Below are 24,535 nucleotides of genomic sequence, written 5' to 3' on the forward strand. Positions count from 1 at the left end.
CATGTGATGCCGATGTGGACTTTGAGTTAGTTGCACAGAGTCTGAGCTTTAACTTAGTTTGCCAGTGGGGAGTTTGAACTATTGCTCAGTGCTTAACATTAATACAATGTGTACTCATTAAACTTCTATTTATTAGGGTAGTGTGCAGTTTAACTTTGGTTAATTTCTGGTTGTGAGTACTGCATGAGTTTTCCAGCAATTTTTTAGTTTTTTTATTTATGTAGTGTATTTTGCAAGCACTATATAGGGGGCTTGAACTAATTTCAATTCACTTGATTACACAGCAATTTATCACCAGCCTGTGAGTTTTTGTGTAACTTTATGAACAGCAAACTTTATTTGTTAAACTTAACCATTTATAGTTGGGGTATAATATATGGACTTGGTGCACCTACAATCAACCTAATGATATTTTCTGATTAGTTGTCAGACATAATTTTATTATTTTTGATTTTTATTTGAAGTGATATTAATAGGGGTAACAGAGTCATCCTGACCATTGACAATGCAGTGCAGTCACTCATTTTTATTGTCACATGGTTCATGTAGCTGGTAATTTGAGCAGCAGGTGATAAATTTATGACACATTAAGGCACCCTATTTTCAAAGTCTCTGTGACATTAGCTTTCAAGAAGATAACACAAAAACACATTTTCTCGCAGTGTCCTGTCATATTGCAATACAGAGGTTGGTTGGCTGTTAACACTGGCTAACGTGTTCTCCATATCCCTCACCCACTGAAAATATCGGGTCATGCTTTGCCAAAGGCCTGACTCGCTACCATGCATCAGCCACTGCGTTTGATGAACTGTGGATCATAGTTGAATTTGCATGGAAAGATGTATCAGCTCCTGTCTTCCAAGCTCAGTTCAACTCAATGTACAACCAGGTTATAGCCATTGCTGCTGTCAGAGGTGCTTTGTGTAACAGATTTCGTACCCTGTATACCCACAGATTTAATCTTTTGTACTTTCTGCTATATTTTATAAGAACAACAGGCAAAATTTTATTATTTGCTATAGGTTTTAGTTACCATCTTAATGGTCAGTTCATCATGCAACTGGTAAAGATTTGTGACTCAGTGCAAACAAACAGGGAAGTGTATAGAACAGCAATAGAACTTAAATGGAAGGATACTGTAGTCTCAGATAAAGAATCAGTGAGAATTGTTACTGACACAACTCCAGCACAAATAACAGCAGAATCCTTGAAAGTGAATTCTGTATGTGTGGAGAGGACAATTACTCAAGAAATAAATACACCCAAGAGGTCAGTGCAAAAGTTAGAAGAAGCAGCAAATAATGTGGCAGGAAATAAGACACCATATAAGAAGAGAGAACTACTCGCATAAAGAAGAATAGCAACTCAAGCTTAAGGAATGAGAATACCAAGAGGTGGAATACAGCAGTCAACCCGAAGAAAGAAACCACAACCAAGGGACCAGGATTTTTGGTGGAATCAGTGGTGGTTTCACAGAAGAAAGCAGTTAACAATGTGAGTCATCAAGTGGGTGAACAGGTATGTGACTATCATAACATAGATGATCATAGTGCATCAAGATTAAAGACATTAACTGAACCTACAACTTCAAATATAGAGTCAAATTGCTCTCAGAGGAATATAGACAGAGACAAACTACTTACTTTTCTACAAGTTAACATACATTTTATAAGATTTTAGAATTAGAACATTTATGTAACTCTGAGCATGTAGATGTAATACCTGCACCTGAGCACCAGTTAACCCAAGAACAAGTAAATATGTTTGTTCTCCAAGGGTATGTTGTGAGAGACATGATATGTAGAAAACGAGAAAGAATGGTGGTACTGGAATTTTTGTCAAAGAAGGAATAAAGTTTTCTAGAATTGATGTATCTATGTACTCTTCAGAACTAGATGGGGAGTTTAGTTATGTAAAATTAATGAATGAAAATATAGTAGTAGTTAGTCTATGTAGGTCGCCAGATGGTGATGTAAATTTGTTTATTGAAAAATGTGAATCAATAATTAAAAAGATATTGAAGAGTAAAACACGAATTGCTATATGTGGTGATTTGAACATAGAAATGGTAAACACACAAAGGCCAGTTGCTAGGACATTTTTGAATATGCTAAGATCATTAGACCTCTATTGTACAAATAACAGTGCCACATGTAAGAATGCCTGCATAGACAATATTGTTGTGAACTTCCATAGGGAAGATTTTACAGTCAGACTTGCAGGAAGTGGACTTGCAGATCATGAGCCACTACTCCTTAAACCAGGCTGTTCCAACCGAACTCCAGGGAGCCGGAGCGCTCCGGAGCGCTCACTGTGACAGCTCGGAGCCCGCGTGGAGGGAGAAAGCGAACTCATTGCCCCCTGACCGCATGCAGCCGCAACTGATGCAATAATCCGTGTTCCATGACAGCTATGACTACCCGCGGGAGCCCTGTACCCTCTATTGGAGGATACTTTTCTATTCATTGAGAGGGATGGTCGTCCGCAGTGTCTTCTATGTCATAAAGTATTTAATTCTGCGAAGAGGTACAATATACAACGACATTATACACGTTTTCACGCAGCGCACTACGATCAGGTAGAAGGCGTTGCACGCAGAGAACTGGTAGCCAGGCTGAAGAACGACATACCAAGAGACATAAGATTAAAAACGATTTCGTAGTACGGAGGGTATCAAAACATGCAACATAGTCCGTGTTATGTAATGCGTTTATAATTTTCAGGTGAATGAGAGCGGAGAAAACACTACTGAATCTGCAATTCGAGCAAGCTACAGTCGCTCACATCATTGCGACGAGTGGCAAGCTGTTTTCGGTGGGACCACTCGTAAAAACGTGCATGGTAGCAGTTGCAGAATGTTTGTTTCCAAGGGAGGTGTAGGCAATTGAAGGGGTTTGCCTGTCGAAGCAAACAATGTCTCGTCAAATCCTGGACGTGGCAGCGGATTTAGAGACACAGATCAGGGAAAAGAAGGAGAGCTGTGTTGAATTTTCGATAGCGCTTGACGAAAGCACCGACACATCGGACTGTGCTCTGCTTACAGTCTTTGTGCGTGGTGTCGACATAGAGCTGCAAGTAACTGAAGAACTCTTGGATGTGGTACCACTCGATTACACCGCAACAGGACGTGACATTTTTGAAGCTGTTTGTGAATCAGTGGACAATATAAATTTGCCGTAGGGTAAGCTCCATTCTGTAGCGACAGACGGTGCACCACAAATGATCGGGCGTCACCAAGGTTTTGCTTCTCGTTTGAAAAATAAACTCAGGGACGAATTCGGAAAAGACATTTTGACTCTTCATTGTTTTATTCTCCAAGAGGCACTGTGTGCTGAAACAGTAGATCTAGGTGGCGTAATGAAAGATGTCGTGAAGTGTGTGAATTTTAGCGGCGTCACGGTATGAATCATCGCCAATTCAAAGGATTCCTGAAAGATATGGAAGCGGAGTATGGGGATATACCTTACCACAGTACAGTTCGTTGGCTGAGTCGGGGAAAAGCTCTTGATGTTTTCTTTGCCATTCGTGACGAAATATCCCTTTTTCTCGAAATGAAAGCGGAAGAAATGCGTTGTCTGAAAGATATAAAATGGATATCAGACCTGGCGTTCCTAGCTGTCATAACTATGCATCTGAATAATTTAAATCTGTCATTGCAGGGCATTGACATGCACGACCAGATCAAAGCGTTCATGGAAAAGTTACGTTTATTTGAGAGGCAGATGAGTAATGGACATTTAACGTTCTTCAATCGTCTTGCTTCTTTAAAACTACCTGAAGGTACTACTTTCGGCGATTACCAAGTAAAGTTAAAGCAGCTCATCACGTCGTTTAAAACACGATTCCGAGACCTCACTAGTTTGGAAATGGAACTTAAGGTGTCCAGCACTCCGTTTTCAGTGTCCCCCGATGACTTGTCAGCGTCACTTCAATTGGAGATTATTGATTTGCAAAATTCAACTTTGTTGAAAGAGAGGTACTGCAACACGTTGGATTTGCCACGATGGTATCGTTCATTACAGCAAAAAAACATTTCCCAAGCTTCACAACAATGCCGCTCAGATCATGTGCACGTTTGGATCTACGTATTGTTGTGAGCAGCTTTTTCAGCAATGAAAAGAGTAAAAAGTAAGGAACGATCGTTTCTTCAGGATGCAACAATGAAGGCCATCCTCCGCATTAATGCTACGAACACTTTGACGCCAGATATTTCTGATCTTGCAATGAAAAGAAAATGTCAAGCTACAAAGGCCCAATGTATTTAGTATGCAATTTCTTGTAAAACAGTTGTTTCTTATTTATTTCCCTAACATCGTATTTCCTGGTGTAGCATGTCATCACGTCTTAGCATCTAAGAGTATGAGGTTGTCGATCTTGTAAGACGCAGCTGGCACATCAAAACGCTTGCCTTTCCGCCTGCCTCAGCCAGCCGTGCCACGTGCCGGCGTGACGGCCCACTTGAATGGCCACAGCGAGCGACACGGCTCCCTGGAGCAGGGAGCGCTCTGCGGCTCACAACGGAGCCGACGAGCTGGAACAGCCTGCCTTAAACTCTGTAAGAGGCAGCCAGTTAAAACTGAAGAACCTAAAGTAGTAATGGTATGGGGACAAAAGGAAGAATACATAAATATGTTTGTTGATGGATTAGGAAGTGTAGATTGGGACTTTATATATAATTGTCAAACTGGAAAAAGGGAAACTGGAATTACCTTTGATAAATTCCTTAAAAAATACACAGATTTAAGGTATTCTTGCTCACCAGTAAAAATAATTAGATATCCAAGTGAAATGAAAAAGTCTGAACTGGTTTACAGAAGAGCTAGCAGAAATTAGAGCAAACGTGCATATGCTGTACCAATGCATAAGCGAGCCGCTAACCAAGGAGCAGAACAGAGCATGAACAGTCATAAGTCATATCTGAAATGCAAAAAATACTACACAGCTAAACTTTTTCTGGCAAAAAAGCAAGCAATGGAAAACTATATACAAAGGTCTCCCAATAAATGCAAGGCAGCGTGGCAAATAATAAAACAAGAGAATACACCAAAATGCACAGAAACAGCTCTGCTTGAACCTGAGGAATTAAATCAGTGCTTTTTAAACACATTTAAAGAAATAAGTAACAGTATTAAAGCAACAAATTCATCTGCAATGGACCTTGTTGAAGCACCACTGCCTGTTAACCTGGTATTTCAATGGAGGACTGTCACACCTGCTTATGTTATAAAAGCTGTATCCAAATTTTCAGGTTTTAAAGGTATGGACTGTTATTGCTTATCAAATAACAATTAAAAAGAGAATACACTCAATCGCCAAACCATTAGCTTTTATTTTTAATAAATATGTAGAATTTGGAGTTTTTCCTGATGCACTTAAGGTATCAAAAGTTGTTCCAGTTTTTAAAAAAATGGGACAAACATCTTCCCCAAAGCTACAGACCAGTCTCCATTGTTCCAATATTCTTAAAGATATTTGAGCCACTGCTACACACACAAATAAGCAGCTTCTTTGAAAAACACAATATCCTATGTAGCAATTAGTTTGGTTTTCATAAAGGGAAAAACACAACAGGGGCCATCTTGGAAATCATTGACCAAACCTTAACAGCTTTTGAAAACTATAACATGGTACTACTGGTATTATGTGATGTTAGCAAAGCTTTTGATTGCATTCCTGTTGACGTACTACTGGGGAAATTAGAGTTTTATGGGGTGAGAGGGAGCACTTTAGGTGTGATAAATTCTTATTTAAGTAACCGAAAACAATTCGTTTCAGTCAGAAATGTAAATTCTTGCGTAATGGAAATCAGCACAGTTGTACCACAAGGGTCTATCCTTGTACCCTTCTTCTTCATTGTAGCTATTAATGATTTACCTAAAAACATAGGCCACTCTGTCGTGTGTTATGCTGACAATACAACACTACTTACCACACATCAGAACATTTCAAATCTTAATAAACCAACAAAAGAAACAACTGATAAGGCCCTGGACTGGTTTGCAGCCAATAAGCTCCTGTGCAGTCCTGATAAAACCCAACAACTTTTAATGGGGACATCAAATGAAGTAGGCAATAAGTCGATAAAACTCTTAGGTATTCACATTGACTCTAAACTCTATTGGGAGGAACATGTCAATCATGTATGTGAAAAAATATCTCGTGTAGCATATCTTATCTTGAAACTAAGGGAGGTAGTGAGCTTTGAATACCTTAGGGTGACATACTTTGGGCTATTCCAGTCACATATTTCATATGGTCTGATTATACGGGGGCACTCCCCTCACATCATGAACATCTTGAAATTACAAAAAAAGTGTTACTCATAATATTTAAAAGAGGTCATAGGGAGCACTGTCGTCCTCTTTTTTTCATGACTCAGAATACTCACAATTATAAATTTATACATCTGTGTATCTGTACTCTATATTAAAAATAATATTTCAGAATTTATTTCCAAGGGGAAATACAAGAACACAACACCAGGTCTAAGGGTAGTTTAGACATACCATGTCACAGATTAGCGAGAACAGGAAATTCCCACAAAGTAAAACCACTCAAAATGTTCCATAAACTGCCAATTCAAGGTTCAGTCTATGGATATAATTTTTTTTTTAATTAAGTGGTACAGCTGGCTGTCAGATCATCCATTCCATGACATTAAAGAATTCTTTGAGATGTCTGAGGAGGATATTAGCATTTAAACATTGTCTGTAGTTAAACATATCATTGTGTACTGTGCTTAATCATGTGTAACTACATAGTGTGTACAATAAACAATAAAATAGTATATTATATTAGATTATAGTATAGATATTGCATTAACTTTTAGAAGCTATGGTGGTGTAATTTGGTACACTGTCATGCTGGAAATGTATTCTATAATGTACTGACACTTGTTTATTTTATTATTCTATATGTACTAGTACATCCTGTATGACGAAGCCAATATCATTGTAAAATGATCTATGGTGAATAAAATTCTTGATTCTTGATCATCTCAGTGTTTAGGCCTTGAGATCCATAGCGCTGTAAACAATGGACGCTCTGGTTGACGCCATTTTTCTTGATTTCAGAAAGGCATTTGATAACGTCCCATACTGACGCTTAGTGAAAAAAGTACGAGCTTACAGAGTATCAGAGCAGAACTGCTTCTGTTTTCAAGACTTCCTTGCAGATAGAACTCAGACGTCGCTCTTAGCAGAACAAAATCGACAGATCTAAAGATAATTTCCAGGGTATCCCTGGGAAGTTTCATAGCGCTACTACTGATTACAATGTATGTAAACGATCTAGTAGAAAGCATCGGATGCTATTTAAGGATGTTCGAATATGATGCAGTTGTCTATAACAAAGTAGCAATACCAGAAGACAGTATCGATTTGTGGAGGACTGATGAATGATGCAGTTGACCCTTAACCTAAATAAATGTAACTTATTGTGCATACATGAGAAAAAAAGCCACTGTTTTACAATTATGCTATTGACGAGAAACCGCTGGAAACAGTATCAACCGTAAAATATCCAGGAGCAACTATCCAGAGCGATCTTAAGTGGAGCGACCACTTAAACCAACCAGTAGGAAAAGCAGATGCCAGACTGAGTTTCATAGGAAGAATCTTCATGTAACTACTCCACGAAAAAAGAGGCTTATAAGGCACTAGTTTGACCGGTTCTTGAATACTGTTCATCAATGTGGGATCCTTACAAGGTAGGACTGATAGAAGGGATAGAGAAGATGCAATGAAAAGCGGCGCATATCTTCACGGTATCGAGTAGTCGGTGCGAGAGCATTACCGAGATGCTCAACAAACTTCATCACCACACGTTACGAGAAAGGCGTTGTGTATCACTGAGATGTTTACAACTGAAATTTCGAGAGAGCACTTTTCGGGAATGTCGGACAGCACATTACTCCCTCCCAGATATATCTTGCATAATGACAATGGCGAGAAAAATCGAGGAATTGGAGTCAGTGCAGAGCCTTGCCGACAGTCATTTTTCCCATGCGTCACTCGCGAGTGGAAAAGGGTAGGTAGCATCATTTAGAGAAGGGGTGGCCAAGAATCCGGCTAGCAGACCGTACCCTGGCACGAGTGCAATAGCGCTGAGCCTGGCCGGCACATTTTCCCCCACCTCCACGTCATACGGTCTTGAGTACGTAAAGGGGAAAGAGGGGGAAACTACGGCGCATACGGCTTGGTTTTATATTTCGCATTTCTTAACAACATGGATCAAAAACAAAACAAATTTTCAGTATTGTTTAATTATTTATAAATTTTATCTGGTACAAGCTGTCAGCATACGAACAGACACAGACAATTTCTTGAGGGTATATTGCAGACAATTTCAGCTTCATAATCGAAGAAAAGTCTTTCACACACATATGTTAGTCGAAATATTGTAGCACTTTTCCAACCTCGTTGTCGAGACGCCAAAACTCTACCTTAGAAAAGATTGCATGGACAGTTTTAACGTTAAAGGGATTTGCCTTGAAACTGGTAATTACTTTACACATCATCAGTTCAGCCTTCAGAAGCACAGGGGTGCTTTCAACTGAAACAGCAAATGTAAGATTGACTGTGTGCTCAAAACGTTTAGGGTACTGTCCTTGCAATTCTTTCAAGGCCACAGTGACTTGAAGAGATACAGCAACCAGCCATTTTCTTCAAGTGACTTTAATTTAACTACGTCTACTTTATGTAAGCGTGCATAAGTTTTTTTGTAAAATCGGAACATATCTTACAATAATTTTAGAAGCTGATAAAGCTAAACAGAAACTTTCAAAATAACCATACTTAGATTTGAAAAAAAACTTCAACCATGTCGCTTGTACCACAGTCTCTTGTACTTTGTAACTTTGGCAGCGTTAGAAATTCTATAGTCTTTGACTTTTCGTGTCAGTAGTGTACGATGGCTGATCCTTTGAGTTTGTTACGGCAGTATAATGTCAACAAAAAGGAAATTATACAAAGAGAAAATCAGATTATCTTCGGCGAATTTTCTTGGCCGAAAAATGTCAACACAAATTACCTGATGTGGGGGTGAGTGACATTAATCCATGAAAAACTAAAGAGCGTCTGTCGTGTGTTATTTTTTTTTCACACATTTGTTTATCGTGTATAGTTGTTGTCAGGTTAGCTTGTGTGCTGTTCCATTGACTTGCTGTTCCTCTGTGGATGGCTGCACATAGACTTTTTGTATTTGTGGTGTCATGTCCAGAATTACTCCGCTTTAATTCATACAAGGTAGATATCCATCGCACCCACACTCATGGCAATGTTGTAATGACTAGATGGGTTTTCACTCTTAAGAATTGTACACCATTCTCTTCGTAGAAAATTACTTCACGCGTGATAATTCTACTTCGTAGGGAACATGATTTGTTAAACCCAGATGAAGGCAACGCCCCGGACACAAACAATCGTTTGAGACAGTGAATGAAACTGACACAGAAAGATAAAAGTAGTTCAGTGCATCTCTTAATTCAAGAAATACGATGACAGTTTTTTTCTTCTTAATAACGTTAGAAGTTATTGCTAATTTACGTTAATCATCTTCAGTAAAAATATCCTTTAAATTGAATGTGATGTATATCATTGCCCATGGTCACATGTTATGGTAATGAATATTTTTATTTTGTTGCTTGTGTTATCCGTGTAGATTGCAAGCAGAACAGAATGGTTATTTTTTCCTTTTTTTTTAAAAAAAAAAAAAAGTTTGACAGAAATGTCATCATACATTTGTTGCAGTAACATGAGATTTCAGTGTATCTACATAAGTCTGGCATTGTCTTTCAGGTCAGGTAAAGGAGACCATGCAAAGGAATATTACACATTGGAATGTCTGCTCTTCCTTCTCAAGAATGTTGCTCTTTCACATCCTGTGTACGTTCGGAAGGCTGCGGTAAGCTCCCAGTTAACAACTATCATACTACTGCGTTTTATAACAGTAATTTGCATTGCCAGTGTATCTCACAGTACAGATATTTTTCCACAATAAATGGTGTAGTGTTGTTCAGTTAAGTCCTGTAATTTGACTTTGTTGTATATATCTTACAAGAAAAACATGTAAAACATCTATTCATATCAGAAACGCCAGATTAAAAATAAAGAGTGTGGTCAAAATCCATGTATTTGGAACAGAACAACCATGTACTCTTATAGCAACCTCCAAAATAGCATATACACAAAAAAAGATTAGTTTAACTATGAAGTGGGCAATGTGATTTTGATTAGAAGAAGCTGACATGAAATCATCAAGGCTGCAGTAATACATATGGTGTGTTGTCTGGGTGTCACAGTTTCAGCAGTACTACATATTTTATGTAATTTGCTTTCAATCTTGTTCTTGTTCACAGTCTGTTAAGAGCCTTCAGACTTCACAGTTTTTCGTTATTGTCATGGCAGTTCTCCTGGTGATTACATTCAATGATGGTCTCTTGAAGTTTATTATATCTTGACTGTAGGCTGTGATTAGTGTCTCAAGTTCTCACGGCTGTGAGGTAGCTATTACTTGATTTTACCCTTTGGGTAGCTGGTTCAGTAACATATTCTAGGTTTGTTCAGACATGTAGAGCTTCATACACTGTTTATAGGCATTTGTCTCTTGTCAAATTATTGGTGAAGCAATAAGAGCCAGACGGTAGATGTTATGGTTGTGAATATGCTTTAGACAGCCATTGATGAGTCTGCACTTTTTCTTAATGAGACATCGCCTCACTCAGTGTAGGTGGGGTTTCCTTATTTTTTACCACAATGGTGGGACATATTTGCCAGTGAAATAACAAACTGCCAGTACTGTTGCATTACTTATGGTTTACTACCCAATTTGAACTTATAGTTTTCAGGGGATATTGTTTCTGACATTGACAATCATTTTAATGTTAGGACAGTATTGCGTTAGTGGCAGGGCTTTAAGTTCTTCAACATTCCTCTCCTTTATACCGGGAGCATTCTGCAGCTATGCGTGCAGCAAAGTTGAAATACCCAAACCTTTCATTTTTTTGGGAGGGGTGGAAGGGTGTTTTTCTTAAGTTCGTCCTGGACACATTGTTGGAGTTTAAGGTGGTAGTGAGTTTTTTTTGACCTTCTCATCTTCCCTGCTTGGATGGCCACAACTCAGTCATCAGCATATATGTAGTTCAAGATTTCATTCAGCAGAGGTTTTTCATTGGTGTTAATACTAAAAATTGTAGAACCTGTACACTGTCCTGGAGTAGACCATTTTTCTGCACACAGATGCAAATCACACAAATAATGTGAAAAATAATTGCAGAAGTAACATAAAACTAACAGGACAGCCAGGGAAATAGGGATTTTGGGCGGGGACAAGCTAAATATACGACAACCCTAATAATGAAGATGTACCAAAATAAAACCTTAACACCAACAAACTGAATCCACAGCAACCCACAAAACCACAGTAAAAAAAATGTCTCAAATGAAGTCCACGATGGCACAAACACAGACATGGCTCTGAAACTTGGTACCGAAAATGTCACTTGACCTATGTAGCTTAAACAAAATCCATGCTGCTACAGAACTACATACAACTTGACAAATCTGGTATCTAACACTTCACCAGACCTAAAGGGGAACAATGTGTAATTCTGAAGTCAGGAAATGTTCTGTATCACTTCAGAGAAGAAGACGATAGAACAAAGAGTGTGAGTTTCCTAATAAATAAAGATGTAAAAGACAAAGTATCAATAATAGAAGGAACATCAAGTAGAGGAGCAAGGCTTGTTATTAAAATATCAAAAAGATACAAACTACAAATAGTCGAAGTATACGCTCCTACAGCAAGCTATTCGGCTGATGGAGTAGAAGCATTTTACGAAGAAGTAAAAAATACACACAACAAAGGATGGGAGACTGCCGCTTTAAACTGGTAATTGGGCACTTAAATGCCAAGGTTGGTGTCAAAAAACAGGGTGATGTCAGTAGGCTGCCTTGGAATCGATGAGGGGAACGAAAAGGGTGAAAGGCTAGTTAAGTTTGTGGAAGAAAATAAATTAAGTGTATAAGGAGGAATATGAAAGCTGACATACAAAAATACGATGGAAACACCATAAAATTAGCATTAGAGAATAAAAGGAACTGCAAGAAAACTAAACAAAAGCTTATGATTGGTAAAAATTAAATCATAGCAATTGATGGTGATAATGGGCGCATAACAGAAAAGGAAGAAATTCTAAAGCATGTAAAGAATTTCTATAGCAAATTATATGAAAGAACACAAGAACCATTAGGAAAACGTTTCACAGATGATGATGAAGTCCCCAAAATACTCCCCGAAGAAATAAGAAAAGCTATAAACGAGATGCAGAATGGCAAAGCAGGGGATCATGATGGTCTGACAATTGACATACCCAAGCTTACAGGGGAGGAAACAGAGAAATATCTGGCTAAAGTCTTTACTTCTTGTATACAGAATGGCAGCATTCCCAACCTGCTGGAACCAAGCAAACATAATCTTACTACATACGAAGGGAAGTATTCACGATCTGAAGAACTACCGCCCCATTAGCTTACTTTCTGTTATGTATAATGTGTTCTCTTAAAGTCCTGATAAATCACATTGAAATGGTAATGGAGACTGCACAGCCCATAGAACAAGCTGGATTCCGAAGTGGTTTCGCTTCAATTGACCATATAAACACACTGCATGGGGTAATTAGGCCTAGTCGAGCAAATGAGTATGACGTGCTACTATGCATAGCCTTCATTGACTTCGAAAAAGCCTTTGAGTCTGTCAGCCACACTGCAGTCATACAAGCACTTGCCAAGCAAGGACTGGAAATAAAATATATAAACATATTGCGCAAAATTTATGACACATCTGTACATCTATCAACAAAGGAAAAAACAAGTGTGAATTTTCCATTGGAACATGAGTTATTTGTAGCAGTTCTCAAGATGGCTATGTCTAAAATTATTTGGAACAACAGAGGAATAATGATAAATGGTAAAAAGCTCACCAACCTGAGATTTGCTGACGATATAGTGGTCCGAGCTAACATTAAAATGGATGTGCAGTCCTCTATAAAAGACTTTACAGATCATTGTCAGGGAGTTGGACTTAAAAGAAATCACTCTAAAACTAAGGTTATGCATAATAAGTGGATAGCTGCAGGACAAGTAACACTGAACAACAACATCCTAAACAATGTTACAGAATACGTTTATTTGGGGCAATTAATTGACACAAAAGAGGATTTGGAACCTGAAATTTTTGTCGAATTTAACTGGGTTGGAGGGCTTATGGAAGGAATGAAACAGTTTACAAATCTAACGTGCCAGTCTACTTAAAGAAGACAGTTTTTGATCAGTGTGTCCTACCGGTTTCAACGTATGGGTATGAAACTTGGACTTTAAATGAATTTTTCAAAAGGAAACTTAGAACTGCTCAGAGAGCTATGGAAAGTTCAATGTTCGGTCTCACTAAGAAAGATCGACAGAAAAGTGAAGACATACAAGCAATAACAGGAGTAAAAAATATTATAGAATGGGTTAAGACTTTAAAATGGCAGTGGGCAGAAAATATTGCATGAACGAAGAATGGAAGATGGACAAAATCAGTTTTAGAGTGGAGTCCCAGAGAAAAATGAAGACCACCAGGGAGACCACCTGATCACTGGGATAAGGAACTCAGGAAAGTTGCGCGAGCTTCAACTGGCAGAAGACAGCAGCGGACAGAGATGCATGGAAACACCTCTTAGAAATGTATTTAATAACTTAGAGGCTACACCTTGTATAGATTGAATTAGCTGAACAATAAATAAATGTAGCTAAAACAAATTCCACTGTACCACAAAACCAGAACTCGCCTATATAACTAATGTTGAAAACCTGGCCTTACCTATGCATATATAGTAAACTCCATGATACCTGCCTATCACAATCCAGCATAATTACCAACAACTAAAACACAACCTAAAAATTCATAAAACATTGCATTAACACAAATTTTGATTTACAGTAAACACTCATTTATGCACACAAACATACATACCATCACACTACAATTAAAAAATAAAACATTAAAAAGATACTTACCAACCACAGTCAGCCGACACACAAATCTAACAATCTAATGATAGCAAAAATGTTATCAACGCAATCCCACGAAGGGCCAGCTTAGACTTCTAAAAACAGCAACCACTCCCGATAAAATACTAAGCATTTGCCTGCCTCTGATGATGTCACTTATACTGGCCTGAGATGCAGCAACTTTTGACAATCTCATGCTTTGCCCACAAATATGATACTTCACATACTCAGCAATTACACTGAATAACTGTAGGAATTTAGCCGTGGTCAATATGTTGTCCCTCATTGCAGACACAGGGGATTACTCGTAACCTTCATTCTCATAAACTCCATTGGTATATCTATAACTAACAAAAAGTGAAACATAAATTTAAATCTCCAACTATGAACACCACACCACACTAATAATTCCAAATCAGAAAATTAATCTATTATTCATAACCGCCAACATCAAAATAACTCACAAAAATACTGCCACAGATTCTTGCAAGATTAGTCTCACAAACAGCACTTTAGAAGTCCAGTGAATCTCTAACAGCATTCAGAAGCAATTTAGAAACATAAATATCCCATACTACAGAACACCATAACTTACTCCAAGGCACCCTCTCCAGGGACAATCTGTTTCAAATATAGCACACAACAAAGATGTTACATGACAACACATTTATGTTACGTGTCAAACCAGATGTGTGGTATTGCAAATTTCAGTTGACCCTACTGCAACGTAACCTTGATTATGGGCTACGCCACAGATCGATCTGTTAGCACAGTGTAGATTCTGTCTTTGAGAAAATATTAATAATATTTCCACACAGAGAAAAGTGCTGTATATTTCAATAAATGTAGCTACTGTAAGAGGTGATCAAAGCAGAAAATGAATCAAGATCACCTACATAGCACAACTAACTCATATAATTTTGTATTTCAAGCAAAATCCTTAATAACATTTCAACATAAAAGTTGTAAATGTGAGACATACTGTTCTCTGTACTTCTGCCAGATTTGTTTTTGTGTATTTGTGGTTATAAATATTTTCTTTGGGTGTAGAGTTATATCGTGATTGTTTCAGTGTCTTAATGTCTGGCTGTAATGTGTCTTTTGGAAAGTATATAATCGTATTGTATCTAGTGTTAACACATCCCAGTCACTATCTTTTGAATATAGGAAACGATAAGCAAAAGAGTAAAAAGAAAAACTGGAACACAATCAGCAAAACTAAGGAAGAGAAACTACAGAATGTGAAATGAGAGATGAACTGGATAAACCTTGGAAATAGCGCTGCAGCTTGTGAACGTCTTAAGTGTTCCTATAATTTGATTTTGATGACCAGTTTTTTAAGTGACAAATGCAGCACTGTACAAGTTGTGATCTTTTCACATTTATTGATATCAGTGAAAAGTTGATGATCAGCTTGCAATAAATGCTTTTAACATTTATTATATCACAGGTTAGCACTTACGTCCAAATGTTTTGGACAAGCACTTACATCCAAATGTTTCGGACAGGCTGATGACACTTTTCTAATACTCTTTCACAGTCCAGTTTTGTCTGTTAAGCTACATGACGTTAACTTTAGATACATATTCACTTCATTTAGTCACTGTTCAATTAACATTACTTGGACACAAAATATATTTGACACCTCTGTGTCTTGCTCATATAGTTATGGTTTTATTTCAGTGTACTCAATGTTGCATGGGAGTGTCTTTTCTATGATTTTTCCTCCATGTTTTCAATTGCCAGATAGCATTTTCCACACACATCAACAAAAGCAAAGCGAGGATAATGGAATGTAGTCGAATTAAGTCGGGTGATGCTGAGGGAATTAGATTAGGAAATGAGACACTTAAAGTAGTAAAGGAGTTTTGCTGTTTGGGGAGCAAAATAACTGATGATGGTCGAAGTAGAGAGGATATAAAATGTAGACTGGCAATGGCAAGGAAAGCGTTTCTGAAGAAGAGAAATTTGTTAACATCGAGTATAGATTTAAGTGTCAGGAAGTCATTTCTGAAAGTATTTGTATGGAGTGTAGCCATGTATGGAAGTGAAACATGGACGATAAATAGTTTGGACAAGAAGAGAATAGAAGCTTTCGAAATGTGGTGCTGAAGATTAGATGGGTAGATCACATAACTAATGAGGAAGTATTGAATAGGATTGGGGAGAAGAGAAGTTTGTGGCACAACTTGACCAGAAGAAGGGATCGGTTGGTAGGACATGTTCTGAGGCATCAAGGGATCACCAATTTAGTATTGGAGGGCAGCGTGGAGGGTAAAAATCGTAGAGGGAGACCAAGAGATGAATACACTAAGCAGATTCAGAAGGGTGTAGGTTGCAGTAAGTACTGGGAGATGAAAAAGCTTGCACAGGATAGAGTAGCATGGAGAGCTGCATCAAACTAGTCTCAGGACTGAAGACCACAACAACAAAACAGGGGCCTAATAATTCACGTCTTCAATGATCTGAAGATGGCACTATAACTTTGCTGTAACTAGTAATCAGGATATGTAGCAACTGCGATCTGGGCAATGAAACTTCTATTTTAGAAGATTTTTTTTTACATTGATATGGACATTCGTCTCATTTGGCAGTCAGGTAATTACAAAAAGTCCATTAATGAAATTTACTTTCTTGTCACTCAGCACAGTGTGGACAAATGCATTTCCTTCCAGGGAGCTGTCTTGTTTTTCTTCAAAATATTACTTCTCTGTAGTAGTCCAACGTGAACTAAAAATAAAATACTTACAGATTACAATCTTAGTTTTCTGCACTTCAGTATAATTTGCAGCCATAAATTGACTTCTAAATTATTGGTTAGCCATGATGTAGTCCAATAGATATCCACCCAGTATCTCATGGTATTACCTAAGTATACGTTCGTGTCATGCGATTTTGGAAAGTGTTCGCTACAACCAATTGAAACCTGTGTTAGAACTCTAAGCTACCCTCCCCTATCATTCCTTGTCTTTAGTTCATATTCTCTAGCAACCCCTCATCTTTAATAGTGTTGCAATCACCTATGACTAAAATTTTTTATCCTTCTTCATATTAGTTAGTTTGACGTTCCATGGGTCATTTTGCACAGTCAGTGGTAATGATGTGGAACAAGTCATTTACATTCACATTACAAATTAAAGTTTTACTTTGCTTTTTGTCAGACATATATATCACTGATAAGCGATCAAAAATTTTTGCTGCAGTGTTGTACTCTCCATTTTGTTCTGAAGGTAACCTTAGTGTGGAATGATGAATGTCATTTTTCCTTCTGGTATTGTAATTATGTACACCATTGTTCTTTAGAACTGTAGTGGATTATTTACAATGGTCTTCATGAGGGAATAAATATACTGTATGCCCGACTATGTCTACTTACTGATTTTTCTCTCTGCAACATTTGCAGCGATTCTAAATGCAAATGTGGCAGAACTAAGTTGTTTCAGGAGTTTCAAAATGTGCTTTTTCCAGTTTAAATTCCCATTGATATGGACACCTAAGGATTTTGAAGTTTCCAACTTATTTATTATTTCCTCACCATATGTTACACATATCATTTGTGTAGTGTCTCTAGACTTACAGGACTGAATATGTTGCATCTTTTCAAAATTGAGTGTGAGACCATTCACGGAAAACCAGTCAGTGATACTTTTAAGAACTTTGATTACCATTTCTTCTGTTTCTGTATGTATGCTTGGATTGATTACAATAATGTCACCTGCAGAAAGACTAATTCTGCTTGTTGTACATTGGATCAAAAATCATTTGCATGTATGAACAATAGTGGACCTAAGATGGAGCCTTGGGGAGCCCCATACATCATTTGGCCCCAGTCAGAAGTCTGTTCCCAGACTACTTTGTTTGAATAACTAAGTACAACTTTCTTCTGGTTAGATATGACATTATCCATTGGTTAGCTATACTGTCAATCCCATAAAACTTCAGTTTACACAAGAGAATACTGTGATTCACACAGTCAAATGCTTAAGATAAGTCACAGAAAATAACAATCAGCATTATTTTATTATTTGATGCTTGTAAAATCTGGTGAGTGAACATATAAATGGCATTCTCAGTAGAGCAATTATTCTGGAACCCAAACTGAGATTTGCTGGGGATATTATTTTTGCCAAGTTGAGATAATAGTCTAGAATACGTCACCTTCTCAAAAATTTTGGAAAATGACAACTGCACTGAAACGGGTTGTCAGTTATTGACTTGGTAGTTATTGACGTCTCTCTTATGACCTTTCTTAAAGAGTGGTTTAACAATGACATATTTCAGTCTCTCTGGAAAAATACCTTGAGTTAGTGAGGCATTACATAGTTTATCAATCCCTCTATTTCTTCACACATTGTGTCTATTTTCTCATTGCCAGCGTATGATGTTGCATGTAAACCTGTACAGTGATTCACTCTCCAAAAGAATAATTCAGTCACTGCATTTCTTGTGATAAATCACCACGTTACCTACCTCTCTATTCGTAAAAATGCCAGCACCTACTGTACCATTTATTGATGCTGATGTCACCACATAACCCGTCCTCACTTCAGTAATCCCTATTATATCAAACCTTATCCATCTAATCTCGATTTTCGGACTGTCCGGTTTCCCGACAACATTTAGGTTTCTAAAATTTCTCCCTCTGGTTCATAGAATGCTAGCCTTTTTCGTCATCCTCCTGAGCAGTCCAAACCCCAGACATCTGAGCATGGACTATGTTTACCTCCATAATATTTTTGGAGGAAAAGGTTGTCATCAGATTGTTGTAGGAGGATGCATGCCGCATCTGTACACTTAGTGTGTTTTTATCCAGTTGTTTCCATTGCCTTCTAACATACCATTGATCACTGGTGATTCTTTCATATTTAGGCACAGTTTCCCACTCCCAGGTGGCCAGATGGTGTACTGAATCTCTGTTCGTTCCTCCAGTCTCTTGTGACCAGATGTTTGACAGAATAAGGTTGACATCTTATTTAAAAAGTACTCAGTCACCATAGCTGGTGGTCTTCATTTGAAACTTGAATTATGTCAGTTCTTTTGAGTGTGTTGTTTGGAATGTTTGTACACTGTAATGCATTTCATTAATTATGACAGTTTCAGAGAAAGGTAATAGTTTCGTAGAGTTATGATTTCAAGAAGAGTTCTGTAAAAGTATCTTTTGTTTTTCAGAATTGCAGTTGTGCTTAGGATTTTGTTGTGATATTTTACAGGCAGAGAATATTCCTGTTGTCCGAAGACCCGATCGAAAGGATCTCTTGGCATATCTCAATGGTGAAACAGCATCTTCAGCAAATATCGACAAATCAGCACCTCTCGAGATACCAACGCAAGTGAAACGTACCGCTGATGACTCCGCTGAAAATTCTGCCAAAAAGCCACGTTTTGAAGAAACACAAGTGCAAAAGGTCAAGGAGCAACTAGCAGCACGTCTTGATGCACCAAAAGAGGCTTCTGTCACTGTCGATAATATCAAGTGAGTGCGCCAAACCAGACGTAGTTTGCCCTGAAAAGCTTTCATAGGATATAAAATATTTGCAAGTATTTAATTCATAGACCTATTCTAATGTAATTAAATCTAAAAAAGAATTTGAATTAGCAGATTGCATTTTACTGAATGTACTTAATGTCTGATTTTCTTGTAAGAATAATTCAATTTGGTGGTAAGCTATTACTATATGGACACAATTTTATTCCATCATAATGCTTCCTTTGCACCTTTCCATTATGTTGTACTCAGCTGAAATTATTGCATGTCATAGTAGTGAGAGTTTGTATAGTCATTGTTGCATCAAAATTGTAATCTTTTATGATACAATTCTCTTTCCTCTTGACATACTTTCTATTGCCTTTATCCAACAGTTTGTTCGTGTATGTATGATTGTGACTCTCAGCCCCAAATTTTATCTGTCTTTGGCAGAATGAGAATGAAATTTTCGAGTTTATTGGAAATAGTAAATGAGCTGTTCTACATCTACATGACTACTCTGCAATTCACATTTAAGTGCTTGGCAGAGGGTTCGTCGAACCACAATCATACTATCTCTCTACCATTCCACTCCCGAACAGCGCACGGGAAAAACGAACACCTAAACCTTTCTGTTCGAGCTCTGATTTCTCTTTATTTTATTGTGATGATCATTCCTACCTATGTAGGTTGGGCTCAACAAAATATTTTCGCATTCGGAAGAGAAATTTGGTGACTGAAATTTCGTAAATAGATCTCGCCGCGACGAAAAACGTCTTTGCTTTAATGACTTCCATCCCAACTTGCGTATCATATCTGCCACACTCTCTCCCCTACTACGTGATAATACAAAACGAGCAGCCCTTTTTTGCACCCTTTCGATGTCCTCCGTCAATCCCACCTGGTAAGGATCCCACACCGCGCAGCAATATTCTAACAGAGGACGAACGAGTGTAGTGTAAGCTGTCTCTTTAGTGGACTTGTTGCATCTTCGAAGTGTCCTGCCAATGAAATACAACCTTTGGCTCGCCTTCCCCACAATATTATCTGTGTGGTCTTTCCAACTGAAGTTGTTCGTAATTTTAACACCCAGGCACTTAGTTGAATTGACAGCCTTGAGAATTGTACTATTTATCGAGTAATCGAATTCCAACGGATTTCTTTTGGAACTCATGTGGATCACCTCACACTTTTCGTTATTTAGCGTCAACTGCCACCTGCCACACCATACAGCAATCTTTTCTGAATCGCTTTACAACTGATACTGGTCTTCGGATGACCTTACTAGACGGTAAATTACAGCATCATCTGCGGACAACCTAAGAGAACTGCTCAGATTGTCACCCAGGTCATTTATATAGATCAGGAACAGCAGAGGTCACAGGACGCTTCCCTGGGGAACACCTGATATCACTTCAGTTTTACTCAATGATTTGCTGTATATTACTACGAACTGCGACCTTCCTGACAGGAAATCACGGATCCAGTCACACAACTGAGACGATACCCCATAGGCTCGCAGCTTGATTAGAAGTCGCTTGTGAGGAATGGTGTCAAAAGCTTTCCGGAAATCTAGAAATACGGAATCAACTTGAGATCCCCTGTCGATAGCAGCCATTACTTCGTGCGAATAAAGAGCTAGCTGCGTTGCACAAGAACGATGTTTTCTGAAACCATGCTGATTACGTATCAATAGATCATTCCCTTCGAGGTGATTCATAATGTTTGAATACAGTATATGCTCCAAAACCCTACTGCAAACCGACGTCAATGATATAGGTCTGTAGTTAGATGGATTACTCCTACTACCCTTCTTAAACACTGGTGCGACCTGCGCAATTTTCCAATCTGTAGGTACAGATCTATCGGTGAGCGAGCGGTTGTATATGAGTGCTAAGTAGGGAGCTATTGTATCAGTGTAATCTGAAAGGAACCTAATCGGTATACAATCTGGACCTGAAGACTTGCCCATATCAAGTATGGATGAAAAAAGTAAATTGTCGCCTTTTGTGGAACTGATATGTGTGTTACAATTAGGTCCGTAGTTACAGAATAGGAGAGGGAGTGAACAGCAGACAGTCATGCATAAACAGATAGGTAGCTGAGCTATGGGATGAAGTCCTTCAAATAGCAGACAGAGGAATATGAACTGTGAGTGAACAGGACAAGAGTAGAAAAGGATTGTGTCTCTTAGTATATAAATGTAGCTGAAAGCAGTTATTAAAAAGTGAATAAAAATTTAGAATTTCGTGGTGGAAATTTATTACTCTTTTTATTTGGCTATATAATATCCATGCTTGCCATAAGTTCTGAAAAACAGAGAATTTCAAACATGTCGGAGAAATTTGAAAAATAAACACTGGAATAATGTTGTTTTCCTGTTGGTAGATGAAATGTTTTGTTTACTGAGATGTCATGCATTGCCACTGGCTGGGCACAGCTGAGTATGTGCACTGCTTCCCAACTCCCTCATTCCTACTGCTTCTCCCCTTCGTACCATTCCCTTCAGCTAGCAGTCAGTGCTGCTACCACTTCTTGCCACTAGTCTAGCAACTGCAAATGAGAGGCAGGGAGGCGAGAGGAGTGGTTTGTTTGCATCTGATTCTCAGAGACTGTAGACACTGAGGCCGGAGATGGCAGTCGTGTGTGAGTTGTGGCTGAGTGATTTTGTGTGTGTGTGTGTGTGTGTGTGTGTGTGTGTGTGTGTGTGTGTGCGTGCATGTGTGCGTGCTCTTGTTTTCTGGCAGGCTATGGCCGAAAATATGGTTTTGAGAGTGTGATTGTCTTTTCTGTGTGCCTGTCTCTAACTCAGCAGTCATCTTTACAGTGAGTTGCTACCTATCCTCATTAGCATTGATTCTCAGAGTATTTGAATAAGTTATCTGTTGCACGGATTGATTAACGCAGTCTCATTTCGTCGAATGGTGTCTGTGAAACATAGCGGGCCACACGAGTGGACTTCCATGACTGGCCAAAACCACAGACCATTTCTGCGGGTATGTCTAATGGATCGGGCCTGCCGATCTGAAGCCTATCATTTCCCACTAATGTGCAAGCCCTGCCCTTTGGATCTAGTCTCAGCGATCTGTCCACTGGCCAGGTCTGTTTGTGTGTGGCATAATGCAGCGGATTTTCATGGTTTATCCAAGGACCCAGGACAGCAGTTTTCCTCTGCAGGCTAGAGGCTAAGAGCAATGGTTTTCAGGAATTGCGAATGTCTCACCCCAAGTACATTGTGCAATGCAGCATTTTATAGACATTTTATTTATTCTAGTACATTTTGGCACTTAGAAAGTAATTTATATATTATGAATGATATGAAGAAAAAGAAAATTGTGGCATTCGTTGGCGGTTTGTACATTGTGTACTCATATGTATCTTGAAAGAAAAATCACACAATACTTGTAGAATAATAGACATGACATAACACAGTGGGTAATAACCGACAATAACGAACATAGTAGAAAACATTTTATTGGCGGTCAGCTATAGTGTTGGTTTACACAACTCTTCCTTGCCTTATACACTTCTTTCAAGAGGCCTATTTTTTCTGAGATTATTTCTGAAATCATGAAGGTATTTTAAATCTGTCTTGCGACTTCAAGGAAAAGTATATTTTTGTCACCAAATGTAATTCATTTTATTGAAAAAAATAACAACAGTGGCCTTAATGAAACAAATGAAACACACATACCACTGGACTTGCTTTTCTCCATCTAATAATTTCATTACAGAAGATGTTGATGTTTGTACTTAAGAATTTTGCTCACACAGGGGAGAAATACAAAATTCCTTACATTTTGTTGTCAACTTATGTCTTTACTTCTCCTTGAGATCTCAAAATTTGTCTGGGGAAAATGCTAAAACTTGTCTGGAAATCAGGGAATTTCACTTGGGGAAACTTGAGGCAACACTGATATCATAACCAATGAGAGACCACCACAATTGTTCAGAGTGTTTTTGTGCCTTTGTCATTTGTCTTCTTTCATCAAATTATTGCTGTGCAGATTTGGATGGAAGCATCATCGGGGAAATTATATAAGAAATATGTTTTGGCCAGAGTGCACCATTTAGACAATTCAGGTCCCTTTGTGACAGTCACTTGGCGATCGAATTTCTACGGAAGGCAAGTCGTAAAACAGTTTCTCTCCTATTTGCTGTCAAGCTAGCAATTGTAACAGACTTATGTCAACCAGTCGTGTCCCATCCCATGTTGAGGTGGAGGTCAAGGGTGGCAACAGCAGAGGTGGGAGACTTCATGTGCTGTAGCACTCCCATCATACCCCCGCAGCCGCATTGCCTCCTCCAGAGGTGTTGGTGAGGGGCTAACGTAATCTCGCTGGGCCTTTGTTGACTCTTTGTTGATGATTCTTTCTACACCACAGTTGATGATTCTTTCTACACCACATTTTCCTACCTTTCATGAAGTATTCAACGTTAGTTCTCTGTGGAGGCCATCTTGTACAACTCTACGAATACTTTGTGTTGCAAGATGATCATAATGTATGGGTAACACGTTTTATGGACACGAGGGTCCTGGCAGAAAAACTGTGCTGTATCTCCCTCCCCAGCTTGAAACCTCACATCATCATCTTGATCTGTTGTTCATTCTTTCTGCACACATATATTGGACAGTGGAAGTTGATCATTTAGTTCAAGCATGAACAGTACCCGCAATGTCCACTCCAGTAGTTTTCATTATGAGGCTACCAGTTTAATATTGCAATAGACCTGATATTTTTTAAGTCTGTTTTGAAGCTGAACATTGGCACAGTTTGATTAAAAATATAAATGTTAGATTGAATATTTTAGGAGTAAAGGAGACCACTCACTAAATTGTAATGCTGTCGACAGGCACGCAAAAAGAGTGAAAACTTTACTAGCTTTCAGACGTTTCCTTTCATAAGTTGGAGTACACTCACGCATAAGCACATCTTTTCTTGAATTATTTTACAGTATGGTGAAAGTTGTATGAGCTGCAGAAATTTTTATATGTGGGTAGAGTGCCATTCAAAAATGG

The 24,535-nt window shown here is 38.3% G+C and overlaps 1 protein-coding gene across 1 annotated transcript in view; it reads left to right on the plus strand.

Moving 5' to 3' along the window:
- The first annotated feature begins 8,873 nt into the window (after positions 1–8,873).
- LOC126253403 (parafibromin) overlaps positions 8,874–24,535 on the plus strand; it is a 77,128-nt gene continuing 61,466 nt past the window's right edge. Inside the window, exons 1-3 of the mRNA XM_049954703.1 lie at positions 8,874–9,041; positions 9,798–9,903; positions 19,262–19,524. Of these exons, the coding sequence (XP_049810660.1) occupies positions 8,911–9,041; positions 9,798–9,903; positions 19,262–19,524 (500 nt within the window). The 5' untranslated portion in view covers positions 8,874–8,910. The remainder of the gene's footprint in view (positions 9,042–9,797; positions 9,904–19,261; positions 19,525–24,535) is intronic.

The sequence above is a fragment of the Schistocerca nitens genome, chromosome 4 (genome assembly GCF_023898315.1).
Source record: "Schistocerca nitens isolate TAMUIC-IGC-003100 chromosome 4, iqSchNite1.1, whole genome shotgun sequence".
Taxonomy (NCBI): domain Eukaryota; kingdom Metazoa; phylum Arthropoda; class Insecta; order Orthoptera; family Acrididae; genus Schistocerca; species Schistocerca nitens.